The sequence below is a fragment of the Suncus etruscus genome, chromosome 8 (genome assembly GCF_024139225.1).
Source record: "Suncus etruscus isolate mSunEtr1 chromosome 8, mSunEtr1.pri.cur, whole genome shotgun sequence".
In the NCBI taxonomy this organism is placed as follows: Eukaryota; Metazoa; Chordata; class Mammalia; order Eulipotyphla; family Soricidae; genus Suncus; species Suncus etruscus.
In genome coordinates this window covers 106,843,508-106,860,445 of record NC_064855.1, presented here as the reverse complement: position 1 = coordinate 106,860,445, position 16,938 = coordinate 106,843,508, and the positions used below count along the sequence as shown (strand labels likewise).

At 40.9% G+C, this 16,938-nt stretch overlaps 1 protein-coding gene across 1 annotated transcript in view; it reads right to left on the bottom strand.

The window, feature by feature from the left end:
* GPC5 (glypican 5) overlaps window positions 1-10,237 on the bottom strand; it is a 1,503,836-nt gene extending 1,493,599 nt beyond the window's left edge. Inside the window, exon 1 of the mRNA XM_049778704.1 lies at window positions 9,959-10,237. Coding sequence (XP_049634661.1) covers window positions 9,959-10,118 — 160 coding nt within the window. The 5' untranslated portion in view covers window positions 10,119-10,237. The remainder of the gene's footprint in view (window positions 1-9,958) is intronic.
* Window positions 10,238-16,938: the final 6,701 nt, after the last annotated feature.

Below are 16,938 nucleotides of genomic sequence, written 5' to 3'. Positions count from 1 at the left end.
AGAAATGGACAGATACTTTGACAAAGAAGAAATACAAATGGCCAAAAGACACATAATAAAATGCTCCACATCACTAATCATCAGGGAGATGCAAATCAAAACAACTATGAGGTACCACCTCACACCAAAGAGAATGGCACACATCACAAAGAATGATAATAAACAGTGTTATCGGGATGTGGAGAGAAAGGAACTCTTATCCACTGCTGGTGGGAATGCCGTCTAGTTCAACCTTTATGGAAAGCGATATGGAGATTCCTCCAAAAACTGGAAATCGAGCTCCCATATGATCCAGCTATACCACTCCTAGGAATATACCCTAGGAACACAAAAATACAATACAAAAACCCCTTCCTTACACCTATATTCATTGCAGCACAATTTACCATAGCAAGACTCTGGAAACAACCAAGATGCCCTTCAACAGACGAATGGCTAAAGAAACGGTGGTACATATACACAATGGAATATTTTGCAGCTGTCAGGAGATATGAAGTCATGAAATTTTCCTATACATGGATATACATGGAATCTATTATGCTGAGTGAAATAAGTCAGAGAGAGAGAGAAAAACGCAGAATGGTCTCACTCATCTATGGGTTTTAAGAAAAATGAAAGACATTCTTGCAATAATAATTTTCAGACACAAAAGAGAAAAGAGCTAAAGTTACAGCTCACCTCAGGAAGCTCATCACAAAGAGTGATGAGTTTAGTTAGAGAAATAACTACATTTTGAACTTTCCTAATAATGAGAATGTATGAGGGAAATAGAAAGCCTGTCTAGAGTACAGGCGGGGGTCAGGTGGGGAGGAGGGAGATTTGGGACATTGGTGATGGGAATATTGCACTGGTGATGGGTGGTGTTCTTTACATGACTGAAACCCAAACACAATCATGTATGTAATCAAGGTGTTTAAATAAAATATTAAAAAAAATTGTACTGCCATATGATTAAACAATTCCACTTTTTTGTATCTAACCAATAACAAGATAACAAAAACATTGAAATAACAAAAACATTTGCTTTAAAAAACATATCCATGGGGCCTGCGAGGTGGCGCTATAGGTAAGGTGTCTGCCTTTCAAGGGCTAGCCAAGGAAGGACCGTGGTTCCTTTCCCCGGCATCCTATATGGTCCACCCAAGCCAGGGGCAATTTCTGGGCACTTAGCCAGGAGTAACCCCTGAGCATCAAATGGGTGTGGCCCGAAAAAAACAAACAAACAAAAACATATGCATGTCATTGTTCATTGCAATACTTAGTATGACAGCTAGGATATAGGATCAACATAGGTATCCAATAATAGGTAAGTGTATGAAAGTAAATACACATATATTACACCTTCATATATATAAACATGTATACACACGTTCACAACAAAATATTATGCACTTCAGGAAATGAAATCAGGCAACTTGGTGAAGCTCAGATGGAATTAGAAGATATCATGTTAAGTGAAATAAGTGAGAAAAAGGTCAATATCTAATGAGCTCACCTCTGGGTATATGGAAACATGACAAGGTAATCCAAGGTATCATATTTGGCCAAAACCATGGTCCTAGATTATAGAATTGAAAAGAAAAGAGGAGAAAAATGAAGGAGAGAAGAAGAGGTAGATGGCATAAAGGGGAAAAGACAAGGGGTATTGGAACATGTTGGCAGTATATGTTTGGTATATATTTAAACCACAGATTCATCAAAACTGAAGTATAAGAACCAAAAGACTACAATCTTAAAAAAATTTCTGTTAAAGACACAGGCTTAGGCTGAAGGCAAGTAAAGTTGGGGACACTGGTGAAGAGAAGTTCACACTGGTCTGGAAATAGTGTTGGAATATTGGATGCCTGAAAAATTAGCATGGACACAAGTGTAAAATCACTGTGCCTAAATTTTAAAAAAGCATTTAAATTTTTATTGTTATTTAGCAAAATGCACAACCAAAAATTAGAAACAATATAACCTAAAAATCCAATGTCCCGTTTATCCCATATATTATTTCAATATAATGCCATATCTATCATGTATATTATCAACAGGAATGAAATACTGTATTTAATAATCACAAGATTTGTGCTCTAAACTTAGAAAAGTAAAATAGATCTTTTGTAAAGTTCTTAACTATACAAATACTAACAACAAATAGAATCTAAAGAACGTTGGAGTTCTCAGGTTTTTGATTCTTTCTCTGTTATTCCTATTTTCTTTACTCTTTAAATTGATCAAAAAACCTTTTTTAAAAAAATGACTTTTCTCTTCCAGAGTAAAATGTATTCAAGCCTGGTGAAAACAGGCTGTTAATCTCTTTATTTTATTGACCTATTTCAGTTTCAGCTCATTAAACACAGACATTTTCAATGATCAAAAGAAAATGAACCAAATGTAACTTTGTGTAACCTTACTAAATAAGAGAGTTGTTCAAAAAGCAAATAAATCTGAACAGGTAATTTAACACTGACAGGCTTCCATTTACAGAAAATATATGGAAGGAAAAACGCCATTCAGAAATAATTTTACATTAATTTGATCACTCTTTGTGTTCTTTTCATCTAGCTTCTTTATCAGTTCTTACTCTCCCCAAAATAAGTACTAAAGGAAACATGAATTAAAGTCCTCTAAAGCTTTAACACAAGAAAATGCAAAAGACTGTGAACTCCAGAGATAGCAGTAGAGATCATTTAATTATAGTGCTATCTAGAATGATTAAAACTAAAATAAATGTTGTTATTCTAGAACAAGAAAGAAAAACTAGCAATTCAAATCCATTATTCTTGTAAGAGCAATAAAAATTTTTAATCATGAAACAAAAATGTTTACTAGCTCTTAAATTTCCATTTGTCAAAATGACTATTGAAACACTTAATAGCCAAACCATTTCAAAATAATCACATCGCATTAGCACTTACTTAAATAATCCAATGAATGGCAAAATTTCCTAATACTTCTTGTAAAATATTCTAAATAAATAATCAACTGTGTTTCATATAAGAAAAGAGTGTTCTGATATCTTGTTCAAAGAGGTGCAAGAGACAAGGTATTTATTTATAAAAGTAAAATTTGGAAGTGGGAATTGCATTATTTGGTGAGGGGACAGGACAGTGGGCCACACTCAGCAGTGTTCAGAATGTACTCCTGACTCTGTGCTCATAGATTATTCTCTGGCAATGCTTAAGGGACAATATGTGAGATGTTGAACTGAGATTGGATGCATTCAAGGCAAGCATTGTAAACCACATACAATCTCTCCGGTCCCTGGAAACACTTTAAAAATAAATTAAATATATAGGCATGGGAGATCATTCAGATGCTATAATATTCGTGATACTAGCACAAGGCCACAAGTTTGCTCCCTAGAATTGCCTCTTACACAATGCCTGAAAATTATGGAAAGCCTTGGGCTAGTCCTCGATACTGCAAGCAACATTTCCAGCCACAGCATAGCTATGTGGGTACGAGCATCAGACCAATAGTAAAATGTGGGTTTTCCCCCTACGAGCTCCTGTGAGAACATCTCAGACACCTCCCACCTCAGATAGCACTACAGGCAGAATGACCGCAGGCCATACAATTAGACTACAACCCATGTAGAGAACCCTGATCAAGTGTGTGAGCACCAGAAGGTGATGTGTGGGATTCCCAATGAGAAACAACTAAGTATATGTGTGATCACTGGTCATCACAACATCCAAGAAGGCAAGGGTAAACAAAGTACCCCAAAAGTAAGTCAAACCTACTAGCATATGTCAGTGATTATCACCAATTACCTCCTTTTTCTGAAAATCTATAGTGTCCTCAGTCAGAGTGGGATCTGGGCCCCAAGTCAATGGCATTTCATAAGCAACCTTGTCCACATAAAATTCTTAAGATTAGGAGATGGGAAAAGGGAATCATTTGTCTAAATCATCACGATAAATTACCTATGGAAAGAGATTATAGTGAAAGAACTATATAGAATTGAAATGCAAAGCAATCAATTCAGAGCCAAATGTTAAGTGGCCTTTGGTCACATTTATTTATCTCCATTATCCGGATAATAGATCAGTGAATGCTCAAAGGCAGAGACTACATTGACTACAATAATACTAAAGGAGAACAAACAAAACCTGCAAATGAATTGTTTAAATGTTAAGTACTTTTCTTTCCTAACATGACATTGGAGAAAAATGTCTTCCATGCATTAGCATGGCTATTCACTACTCTATTTCAAAAATATGGCAGAAGTGACCTTGCATGCAGTAAAGGTTCTATCCCTGTACTGCAAGGTTCCCTGAACATCACCAAGTGACCAGTAATCCCTGACATAGAAGAGCCTAGCAGCTCTGCCTTGTTGGGACCTTGTCAACGAGAACTTCTAACCCAGCTGGCCAAGAATTCCAAGAAGTGGCCCCAGAGATCCTGAGCACAACTTTGGAAGCTTCCTCCACTTCCATAAAAGTTAAATAAAATGAAAATGTTTAAATTTTTTAATGGAGACAATTACAGCAGGCATGAAGCTTATTTTGCATACAGGTTCATTTAATCTCTATTCTGTATATGGTCCCCCAAACAACACCAGGATTGATCACTAATCACAGAGCTAGAAGGAAGCCCTGAGCACAGCTGGGTGTGGCTCAAGCCCCCCACATTATTTTTTCAAAGACTGGGCAATTTTATAAGTTTGGTAGTAAAATTATCCAAGAAAATATTAACAACAGTGGCTCTCTCCCCTCTGGAGAAGACTATGTTCTTTCTTTATTCTCTCCCACCTACTCATTTCTTTAAAAAAAATAAAAGAAAAAAGAAAAACGGGCTATTTCACTTCAAATATATATATATATATATATATATATATATATATATATATATAAACATCAACAACATAAAATCAATTTACTCAACATACTGAGTCCAGATTAGAAGATTGTTTGATGAGCTCCATCTCCTACATTTCTCATTCTACTAATAATAACAAAGAGAAATATAATTAGGGCTGGGGAAATGGTTCAGCAGTAAATCATGTGCCTTGAATGTGTGAGAACTGGTCCAATAGCCAACACTACCCAAAAATACCAAAAACCTAATTAGACAACAAATTGAGTCCATTAGATAACTACAACTTTAAGATTTAATTCTATAAACCAACTTTATTTCTTTACTTTAGCCTAATTACAGAACAAAAAAGAAGAACCAACACAAATTCTGCTTTCCATAGCCTAGGGAAGGTGGGGGATGCGCACACTACCCCAAAGTTAGTAACTATGAAAGTAATACTCTGATGAAAAATTATATTCTTCTTGGCATAAAGTAGAAAACCATATCATACTTCACCATTATGAAGTGTCACTAATATTCTGGAAAAAAAGTGAAATGCACAGCACTCAGGCACACACACACACACACACACACACACACACACACACACACACACACACTGCATTTTCTGAAGGAGAAAGTGATGACCTGCCCAGATGTTAAAATGGTGCTTTCAGGCTTTCTCTCTCTTTCTTTTTTAATATAATTTTTATTTTGATCATAGTGGCTTACATATTGTTGACAATAATATTTTAGGTACATATTTACATAAAATCAGGGGGGATTCCCATCACCAAATTGTCCTCCCTATACCTCCGTTTTTGTCCTACTTCCCATATCCTCTTCCCTCACCCCCAGGGTTGCTAGAATATGTGGTCCCCTCTGTATCCAGTCTACTACTTAGTAGTCTTGCGCCTGTTTGGTCCTGGTGCTTTCAAACATGAAACTCAACATAGACCACATGCACAAAAAAGAAAACAAAATCCTTGAGGGTGCTTGGCCACCACTAAAATGATTAAATACCCTGCTCTTCTGATTTATGCATTCATTTCACCATTAATGACAGGTATCCAATCACTTAATCTTGTTGTCACCTAGGTAAGCTATCCAGAGCCCCACTTTCTAAATCCCCCGACTTCATGAAACCCCTTTTATAAGCACCTGCCCAGATCTGCTAGATAAACGGTCCCTCCTTCATCTCTTACCCTATTCCCGCAGAGTGAGGCTCTCTTGCAGCATGCAAAATGAGTCTAATTTGTTGAATTCTCCGTTTGGTGCCTGTGACTTCAGCACAGGACCATCCTGACAGTAATCATCTACTCCTTGAGCTGAGGTACCATTTACGCCTTTAGACATTAGTTCACCATCACTAAGCAAAAGGGGTTCATTTGTAAGACTCAGATTCGTTTGAAATGGTATCTGATTGATGTATAGATACGGTCACTTGCCAAATGTATAAGGTCACTTGCCACGTCCTAAGGTGAATCCCTAAAGCACCAAGAGGCACTAAGTTACAGACTTAGATGTCACTGTGGCTTGGTAGGGGGGCTGAAGCCTCTGAGAGCTTACCTGAGTTCATGATAAAAATCAAATATTCACATAACCTAATAAATACTCATCAGAGAATTGGGTATTTCTCTCTGATGGTGTTGCTTGGGGCTTACTCCTTGTTCTGTGTTCAAGAGTAGCATCTGGCATGCTTTAAGGGCTCATAGAGAGTGCCAGGGATTTAACCTCCATCTGCTGCAAGTGTCCTACCTGTTATCCTATCTTTCACCACCACCCCATTTGTGATATTTTAAAAAGCAACTAGTTCTAATAAAAGTACCATACAGATAAACTAAAATGAAAAGTGTGAAAGGCTAAAATGAAATATAAGTCAAGACACCTAACAGCAAACGATTATGACAGCACTGCTTTTAAACACTGTGTCTGAGTGGGGATTTTGTTTGTTTGTGTGTTTGTTTTTGTTTATAAGCATATGTTGTTACATTTCATGTTTACAACAAGTTTCTAATAACTTCAATTCTCCATCTTGCATGTGAGGGAACAGATAGCCCAAAAGGAGAACTGATCCCCTTTAGGACAAAGAACTACAGGTGGCAAAAACCAAGTTTGGAAACCCAAATGTCTATAAACCTCATCACAAAATTCCAAACTCCAGGATCCTCAAGTCAATGATTTCCTTGGGTGAGAAAATGAAAATGCTCACTCTTTGAGGCAAACACCAGTTCCTCTTACAAAGTTTAAAATCAGAGAGCATTAAAATTTTATTTTGTCATTGCGAGTTGTTTTTATGATCCCATTTTCAGATAAAAGCTACCAAGAAAAAAGTTGTTGTTTTATATTTTTTTACACACTACTCTCAATATCAAGGAATATCTACATTTTCTAAAAGCAGCCAACAACAACCAAAAGGAAAAGCAAATTAATATATAAGTTATCTGAATGCCATCCTGGATTCTTTTTGTAAGTTACTTTGTTCTAAATTACCTTTTTTAAAATAAAAGAAGTAATGTATGTGTGAACAATGTAGATGTGAAGAGAATTTCAATGGGAAAGCCCAAGTCTCCCTAACAAATAAAATTAAAAGAAAAGACCTTTAAAAGACACTTTTCACTAACAGTTCTTTTCTGGATAAAATAAACAAGACCAAAGGGCACCTTGACTGCTACTTAGTAATAAAATCAGAACACGGGGAAATCTGTAATTCTAATCACATTTGCACCTTCTCTCCTTTTTTACATTTCTCATCCAAACATCCTTAGGAGCTCAATAGGCTTAAAAGAATTGGAGCAGGGTTGAGAACAAAGGTGAGGGAAATCCAAGAAACAGCTTAAGTGGCTGTTCTCACCATCTTAATAATAATTCCAACTTGGTCAAACAGTTTTCAAAAGATGTGAAAGTCACAAATGGGAAAGAACCTAAGACTCTACTGATTTATATTGTTAAAAATGATATTTCAGACAGACACGTGAAGAATGCAGCACAGTGGTCAAAATGTAAGAAGCATGAGAAAAACTCAAGAAAATAGCAAATTTAAATAGATTTGCTTTAGTCATTAACATTTTGTATCAGATAGTATTCATGTTATAAATATTATTGATATTTGTGGTCTTGTATGCAAGTCACTACCTACTCATCAGGTACAAAAACATAAGGAAAGCAATTACAAACTCTATGGTGTATGTAGCTTAACTGTGAGGGCTAAGATTATTTTTATAGGAAGCAGACAGCAAGGTGAAAAGCAACAGTTTGATTTTTTATTTAACACTTAAAATGTCCAAATAAAAAATAACAAGATAAATATAACCACATGAATTCCACAGGATACTGTGCTGCTTATTATTCTATAAAAAGTGTCAATATGGTAATAATTGATTGGCAATGAATACAGTAATAATACCGGGATTTCTTCCTGCAGATCTCAAAGGCACTTTGCCCCATTCACCAACATTATTGATTTGCCCATGGCATACAGTCTGCACAGCCACTTGGTAGAGGTCCCCATCACCTGAACCCCCAGCTATGTGGTAGATAGATTCTAAGAATTCCAAAGTCTTAGCGACCAATTTCGGCTTTTCCCCTGTGCTCTGTATCTCACCGGGGTGATATGTTCTAACTACACACAGGCTAACTCACACTAACGACCATTTCCTTCCTCCCTGAGAGCTCGGGGCTTCAGTCCCCCCCCCCCCCTTACAACCTGGTGCAAGCTATTGGGTGACTGGTGCTACCCCCAAGTTCCTCTTTCCAAGAAAGAACATGCCCAGGGGTTCAGACCTGGAACACCTTCTCTCAAAAGCTTGCATTCAGCTGATCCCCGAGATTCCCCGAGTTTGGGGTGGGTGGGGAACAGAGGGGGGTGAAACCTAGAGCTTATAGGGGAAGATCATTCCTCTCTGTGTTTTCCTCCCCAGCGCACACTTTTATTTATCCCCACTCTTTATTTAGCCCGTCTGGCTACTGATAAATGAAGCTTGTAGATAATGCACAGAAAGCACTGCCATCACAGGCTGTCTAGGGGTACTACTGAATTGCCCTAAACTGACATGACCAGCTCTGGTGTTCTTCACACAATAGAGAAAATAAAAGCACCGCATGCCAACTGGGTTTGCAAATAACGGTTTGCAGGTTTGCATGAGAGGCAGGTCGTGCAAATAAAAAAAAAAAAAAATGGGTCCAAGTATTCCCCCAAATGCCCAGATTTGTTGTGTGGGACCACACTGAGGCTGAGTAGACAAACCATCCAAGAAACTAGCTCCAGCTCCCTGGTGCTGCTAAGTGCTAAGAGTGAGTTTTTCTAGAAACTCCCCGCAGAGTGTCCGGGGTTCTCGGACCCAATGCAACGTCCACAACACAAGTTCTTTGTTCAATCCTGGAGATTCCTTCCAAGACTTTGCTGGTCCCTGCCGGGGCTTGGGTGTCACGGTGCAGACACCTGCTCTAGTGGCTGACAACTGCGACAAGATCATCCAAGAGACAGACAAAGTGTCAAAGAGGACACCCGCCTGGTAAAGGGAAATCGAGGTTCTTGGGGAGCAAAAAAAAAAGTGGGGTGAAGGTATGAGCTGCAGGCAAGGGACACACACTCATGACCCGCTCCCCTCGAGTCTCTCCTCCATCTCCAAGTCCAACTGCTGTGACACCTTCGGGTGTTCAAACTCCCGGCGGCTCTGGGAGACTCTGGGTATGGAGTTGGGGTTCAGGGGAGATGGGGGTGCTTGGAACCTCGATGCCACGCCGAGGTGTGCTCCCCGGGGTGCGGGTCCCGATCCCCGCGGAGAAGACCCGCAGCCTTTCCTTAGCCTTTTCTGCAGCGCAGGGAGGAAAGATCGGGCAGGTGGGCGGGGGGTGGAGGGAGCCCCAAACTCGGAGCGGTCACCCCAAACCTGAAGGCGGCTGACCGAGGCTTGTTCCCAAACTGCCTCGGAGCAAGTCAAGCACAGACCGGGGCGCGGGGCAAACGCGGCGCGTTCTGGGCGTTTGCAGAAATGCGCCTTGCTCGGGAGCTTCACTCCAGGCTGCTCTTTGCGCACCCCCTAAAAAAAGGGTTTCTGGAGTTCTCCAGCGCGACCGGAGGGATTCTTCCCATCCAGGTGGGTTCCCAAACGCGGAGGAGGAGCGAGGCGTATCGTTCCCACCCCAACCGCGCAAGGTCCCCCCTTACCTGCCCGCGGAGACTCGGGGAGCCCCTTGACAGGTCCCGCCGTGCGCCCCTGGAAAAGTTTGCCAACTTCTTCGCAGTTGTGCCCGGCCTCGCCGCCCACGGACAACGCCAGGGCGAGCGCCAGCAGGAGGAGGCAGCCGAAGCCCCGCCAGCCCATCATCCTCGGGGGTCCTTTGCCTCCGCCGGTCCCCGCGAGCTCCGGGGGAACCCCGAACTCCGTCCGCGAGCGCGCGCCCGCCCCGCGCTGCAAGCGCTGCGGGAGACCAGGCGGCCGGTGGGTGGTGGTCGCTTCCCGGGGGCGCAGGCGTGAGCTGCCAGGACCTTTCGGGGACTCCGGCTTCGAGAACCCCGAGGCTTAAGACAGCAGCGTCCTGGGGCTGGAGGAGCTTTATTTCCAGCGAGCCTGCACTGGCGCGGGGAGACGCCGCGGAGAAGCTCTGGAGCTGCCCGAGCCCGCGAGATCCGACTCCCGCTCCGACCACCGGGGCTGCGGGCTCAGCTCGATCCGAGACTCTGCGGCCAGCGGCGCCGAGGACAAGCCACGCCCCTCCCGCCTTAGACCCCGCCCCTATGCCCATAGGCCCGCCCATCGGTGTCGGCTCCACCCCTTATCCGCCTTAATTACGCCCCCTCGACTCATAGACCGCGCCCACTTGCGTAGGTCCCAACCCTTTGTTCGCCCTTACCCGCCTTAGACCCCGCCCCTCGGCCTAAGACTCCGCCCACTTGTACGGATCCATCTCTTACCCACCTTAGTCCCGCCCCCTAACCAATAGATTCCGTCCTCTGCTCTAGGCTCCACCCCCTCTGCCCGCAGGCCCCGCCCCTCCGGGTCCCTCTGCCCAGCAGCCAGCACAGCTGCTGTCACCGCCTCTGCAAAAGACGCAGAGCGGCGCTGCCTGGATCCAAGCAGCGGGCAAAAGAGATGGAACGGAATGACAAAAAAGCACCAGAAAATTAAATGAAACCCAGTCCATTCCGCAGGCAGGAAGGCAGCAACAACCTGCGGGAAATGAGGGATGGCCAGAGGAAGAGACTTCAGAAAACCCGAGACGAGAAACACTCACTAGGGCCCGAGATGAAAATATTTCTGGATAAATCACGGTCCTCCAAACACAGGGTTTTTTTGGGGGAGTCGGGGGGAGGATTCCTAAGGCATCGTTCCATGGCAATAGGAGGACATCGAAATGCGATCTGGGTGCAAACACTAAAGATATCAGTTGAAGGGCTTAAGAGCTCTTAGCGGCTCTTGAAGGCATGGGCTTGAGAAGTCACTTTTCTTTTCATTATTTTTTATTTTAATTTTCTTGTAGCTTTGACTACGATTTTCTGGAAGATTGGAGACTTCAGAGCAGAAGGAGTACTCTCTGAGCCGCATGCTAAAGGCAAGGGCTGGATACCCATCACACACACGCGCACACACACACACACACACACACACACACACACACACACACACACACACACACCCCTCAAGGGCTCAGAGCCAGGAGTATCCCCAAACACGGCTAGATGTGGCCACCTAACAAATAAGAATATATAGATCAGAAGGATAATTTTCAAGCCCTACTTGGTTCCTATTGCCACAGATCCGCTAACTCTCTATCACCCTTTACTGTCATACGCAGAGGGGTTTCTGCCTGTACGGCACACCTGAACGTTGCCACTCTAGAATTTATTTAAAACATTTCTCAAGTTTCCCTCTCTCCCTAGCTGATGTCCTGAGGGTGAGAGGGAAATTGTTGACATCGGTGGTGGGAAATGCACCCTGGTGATGTTGTTGTACATTGTATGACTGTAACTCCATCATGAACAACTTTATCTGTGGAAAGAAAAGACTGAGTTATAAGCACCTTGTAACCATGATGTTTAACTAAAAGAAAAGAAATAAATATATTTATTTAGAAAAATACATTTTTTCGGAGATTTACTCAGAACACTCACAAAGAAACTTTTAAAATTGAAGATCAGGATTGCTCTTCAAGCCTATGTTCTTCCTGGAACATGTGTCTCATTTGCTTATCTCTGTCCTTTGATTTTTCAAGTTCTTGTTCTCTTGAGCACATATTCCTTTCCTTCTTCCTCACTTGGTCTGCATCTTTCTAAGTAAATTTCATTTAATTAAAAACTACCTTATCTCACAGAAGAAAAAATATCAGGATTGATTTATTTAGTAAATAACAGTGACTTTGTCAGTTCACAGTTTAGTTAGAAAAACTTAAATCTAAGGGCCAGGTGCTTTTTTTTTAATGTTACTGAAACAAGTTTAAGCCTCTGAGTGACATGTGTCTTCATCTAAAGCCATCTAAACACAGCATTTCTCTGGCAGAATAAAATGAAAAGCACCAGGCAGGGGCACTACTAATGCCTTAACCACTTAAAGGGAATTTAATCTTAGATTTGATCCCCTGCCAAGAAATGGAGATGAATAATTTCAACTCTTATGAAGTGTCATGGGACTTTAATGGCCACGTGATCTGGAAGGCAGCTCTTTCAGCAGCAAGATGACTTACTTTGCACCCATGGCGGGGCAATGGCTGGGAAACCACTTCAGAATTTTCATTCTTCAGGAAAATAATATTCGCCCGCTCTTGACATCAAGCCCATGAATACTCGTTTTTAGAAAGCTCTTTTAATAAATGAGAACTGGGGAAAAATGCACAACTGCTTCTAAATTCTGAGGCTTTGGGTAAAGCTTTAATAGCTTTAAAAAGAACAGAGAGAAGTGGACAGGAAAAGTGGGTAGAGGAGAATGGAGAGGAGGCATAGAGAGGATGGGGCTGCCCTGTCTGCACCCAGCCAATTCCATCCACTCGTTCTGTTCCTCAAAGAGACAGAAACCAAGCTGGGGAAAATCCATCATTCAGCTGTAAGCTAGAAGTCTTGGGAGGAGAGGGTGGGCCAAACCCCACCCTGCCAAAGCTACACCTGCTGAATCCATCACCTATATTGCTGCTTTGACTATGGCCTTGCCCCATCACTCCTCTAGGACTCTCTGCAGAGACACTGACCAAAGTCCAGGTATGCCCATATTGGGGCTGATTTTATCAGATTTTTTTTGAGGAAGTATGGCACCCTCAACCAACTCCACCTTCTCATACTTCCAGAAGACCAGGAAGCTGAATACATGCCCCACAAAAGCTATAGTATCAGTTATTACTGAACCACAAGGACTCATTAGTAGTCATGCAACAATTTCATGCTTGTTGAATAGTGTCACCCAATTTAGATGCATATGTGTAGCTGAAGTTACTTAAAGTTCAGAAACAAATGAAGTAGCAGAATGGTCATATAGCAACAAGAACTTTCTAAACCTTCTAAAATGATTTGATGACCTCATTGGAAATACAAAACTTTTCATAAATTACTTATTGCTGTACTTTTTGTTTCTTCTCTTTTTCTTATTCCTTTTAAAATAACTTTGCTCTCATTTATCTGGAAATAAATGCATTATGATCAACTATGTCAACTACATGGCACATGCTCTTTAATAACATAAATTTAATTTAATATTAAAAGAGGAGGAGGAAGAAATGGAAGAGGAGAGAAGGAGGGGATTAAAGAAGTTAGGATAAGAAAGGAAGGGGAAAGGAAGAAGGGAAGTGGGAAAGTTAAATTCAGTTCCAGTGTGTTTCTTCTTTAGCCACCAAGCTAAAAGACAGCTTATAAATGCACTATATATAAGATAAGAAGATATGACCAGGGAATATCATAGTGCTTACATATCAGACAATATCCCAAAGTGTTTTATGCTAATTTATTCATTTTATCTTTGTAACAACTATATACAGCAGATACTCTACTTTTATTGCTACAAAAGATTCTTCTTAAACAGAGAACAGACACAGGCTAGTGAAGGGAGGTAATAACTACTACAGCAGGGACTCCAGATGTTTAAACAGGAGTGGAATTAGAGAGGCACCATTCCTCGGGCACTGGGAGCAGCTTACTTTTTGCCATTCAGATTTCTTAATTTCCCCTGTGACCTGTGGGTTCTTTTCTAAAATCTATGCATTTAGCTCCTAGAATTTCTTCTATTCTTCATTCTGTTTCTCGTTGGCTTGCTTGTTGGAGGTGCTTTGGGATTTCTTACCCCTTAGGGCCTGGGCATGGTGCCTATCTCCTCACCCCAGATTCTGCCACTGGAAGTTTCTTATTTCTCTTTTAAAGTTGAGGGAATAGGCACAGCACTCTACCTAGTCAAACCATAGATTTTAGGTGGTGGATCTTATCATCAAACCTGAACAATAAGGGCTCATAATCACAGGCTCACCTGATTATAGTAGGTGTTAAGTAACCAAAAGAGGGTCAGAGAAACAGTAGAGATAGTACAGTGAATAAGGGCTTGCATACATGGCTAAGTCTAAGTACCTCCAGGAATGATCCCTGAATATAGTGCAAGGAATAAGCACTGAGAGAGGAGTAAGCCATTAGCACAGAGAAAGGGGCAATCTCTGAGCATAGCTGGGTATGGCCCCCAAACCAAAGCAAACAAAAAACTAACACTAAAGTCTATTTATCATATTTATTATTAAAAACACATAAAATTCATATCTATAGGCTTCTCTTCTAAAATTTCTCCCATTTAAAAAAAAAGCCTCTAGATCTTTCTGTAATTTTTTTATTTTCAAAGATAAATCCATGATAGATTTGATTGTCAAAGAGTATTAATACTAAAAATAATTCTTAGAGAATACGTGGCCTACTGTATTCATTTGTAATCTCTAAAATGATTTTTCTTGCAAGGATTACAATTACAGACAAGATTAATTTGGGTTGGAATAATAGCATGGTGGGTAATTCGCTTGCCTTGTACATGGTTGATCCAAGTTTGATTTCCAGTATCCCATATGATTCCCCAAGCTCACCAGGAATGATTCCTGATCACAGAGCCAGGAGTAAATCTGAGCACTGTTATGTGTAGCCCATAAACAAACAAATACACAGAAATAGTAATGACTCAGTAAAAGACAATAAATTGATATTTTAAAAATATTTTTAAACTATATGTGGTGCTTGGGATTCAAACCTGGGACACAGAGACAAATATCTTACCTCCTGTACTATCTATCAGTCCTTCAACTAACAACTACTGATTGATCATTGACCTCTCTATCTACACATAGCTATTGTTTTAAGAAAATTATTCTGGGAACCAGGGAGATAGTATAGCAGATAGGGAGCTTGGCTTGAAGCAGCTGACCCAGGTTCCATCCCCATCCCCAACATCCCGAGCACCAACAGCAGTGATTCCTGAGTGCAGAGCCAGGGGTAAATCCTACATATGGGTTGCCACGTAAGGTCAAAAAAAACCCCAAAAGAATAAAAGAAAGAGCAACTATTCCAAGCATAACTGGAAGTACAGGAACATGTAAACAAGGTCTCTTTTCAGTGTTTTTACAATTTATCTTAACACAACATTCAGGTGGGAAGTTATATATAGAAATGTGGTAGAGTCTATGAGAAATTAAGTGTGCTAAGTGTATATAAACATCCCCCAATTAAAAAAATAAACATTTTCTTTCTACTTTATATTTCATATGGTTACCACAGTAGAGACCCAGAATGTGGACTAAAAAAGGTATTTCTCCCAGCCACGTCCCAGTGGCAACCACTCAAATTAGCAGAAGGATCTGGCAAAGCAGTAAAATGATAAGCCAAGTTCTCCTCTTTCACCAAAACAACACCAGCTACCTTTGATATGAACCATCTAGAGCAATCACTATACTATCTTATAACTAATTTTTCATTCATTTCCCCTATAAATACTACAGACAAGTGTAAAAAGAAATTTCCATAATCTGATACTTACAATGTCTCATTTTTCAAAAGTGAATCCTAATCGTGTATTGATTTCCCTTTATGTAATAAACCCTGGGTTTTGTTTTCAAAATGTCCACAATTTAAACAGTAGACTCTTTATATATCATTATTATATAGAAGATACCTATCTTCTCTTCTAACTATGAAGCATCTAAACAATTGTTTGCATTTGCCAACTCAAGACCTTAGACTGAGATTGCTCTCCCGCAGGGGGGAAATGATTGGGGCGGCATTACAGAGCTTTTAGCCCTGACATCTGCTTCTGATTAGCTCTGGACACTGATTAATATACACTCCAACACTGGTCAAACAAGTTCTGAATCCAATCAGCAATGATAGTTAATACTGATAAAATGCCCAGACTTTCTTCAACTTTGCAACCATTCTATAAGAATGGTATTGTTTACATCAGAAGAAAGAGAAGTACAGAGGAGATTAACCTTCCTGAGGGCACAGATCTGCTAAGGGCAGATGCCAACCAGGCATACCCATCTCTGCACTCAGCTTCTTTTTCATTCTTCAGTGTCTATCTTGCCAGACACCTGGTGCTTGTCCTTTTGAGTCCATCTATCATCTCTGGTTAAAAGCCTAGAACTCACTGCTAGTCCTGTGAGCAGCCAGCTGGACCATATCTTCTTAATGATCCACAGACCAGCAGTGTCACTGTGACCAAGACCCACTATACCTTACATACTATTTGTTTCTTCCTTGTCCCCCCAAAAATTGAGAATGCAATAGAGGGACTGTAGTGGCTGCCCACCCAAGACTGAGAGAGAGAAATAGAAGAGAAGTAGAAACCAAGTATATTTTATTTCTCCTGGAGTCTGATATTTGTCACTACCACCTAAGGTTTCTGAAAAAAAGAAAGGAGAGAGAAAGAGGCAAGAGAGAGAGAGAGAGATATTGAAATTCACCAGTCAGAAGTGGTCAGGAAGGCCCTGGTACAAAAAAGAAAAAGGAATAGACACAAAGCAGGCAGCATCTCTATGATGCTTTATCTCTGGCCCACTGCAGACTAGTAGGTACTGTTCTGGTCACTATCCTGGGCCTCCCTATAAAGGTCCAAGATTTTCCCTTTTATACCCAGCATGGACATACCCGGCATGTCCAGATTCAACTGTCATTACTGTGGGGTTATCCAAAGGGTTGTGTGCAAG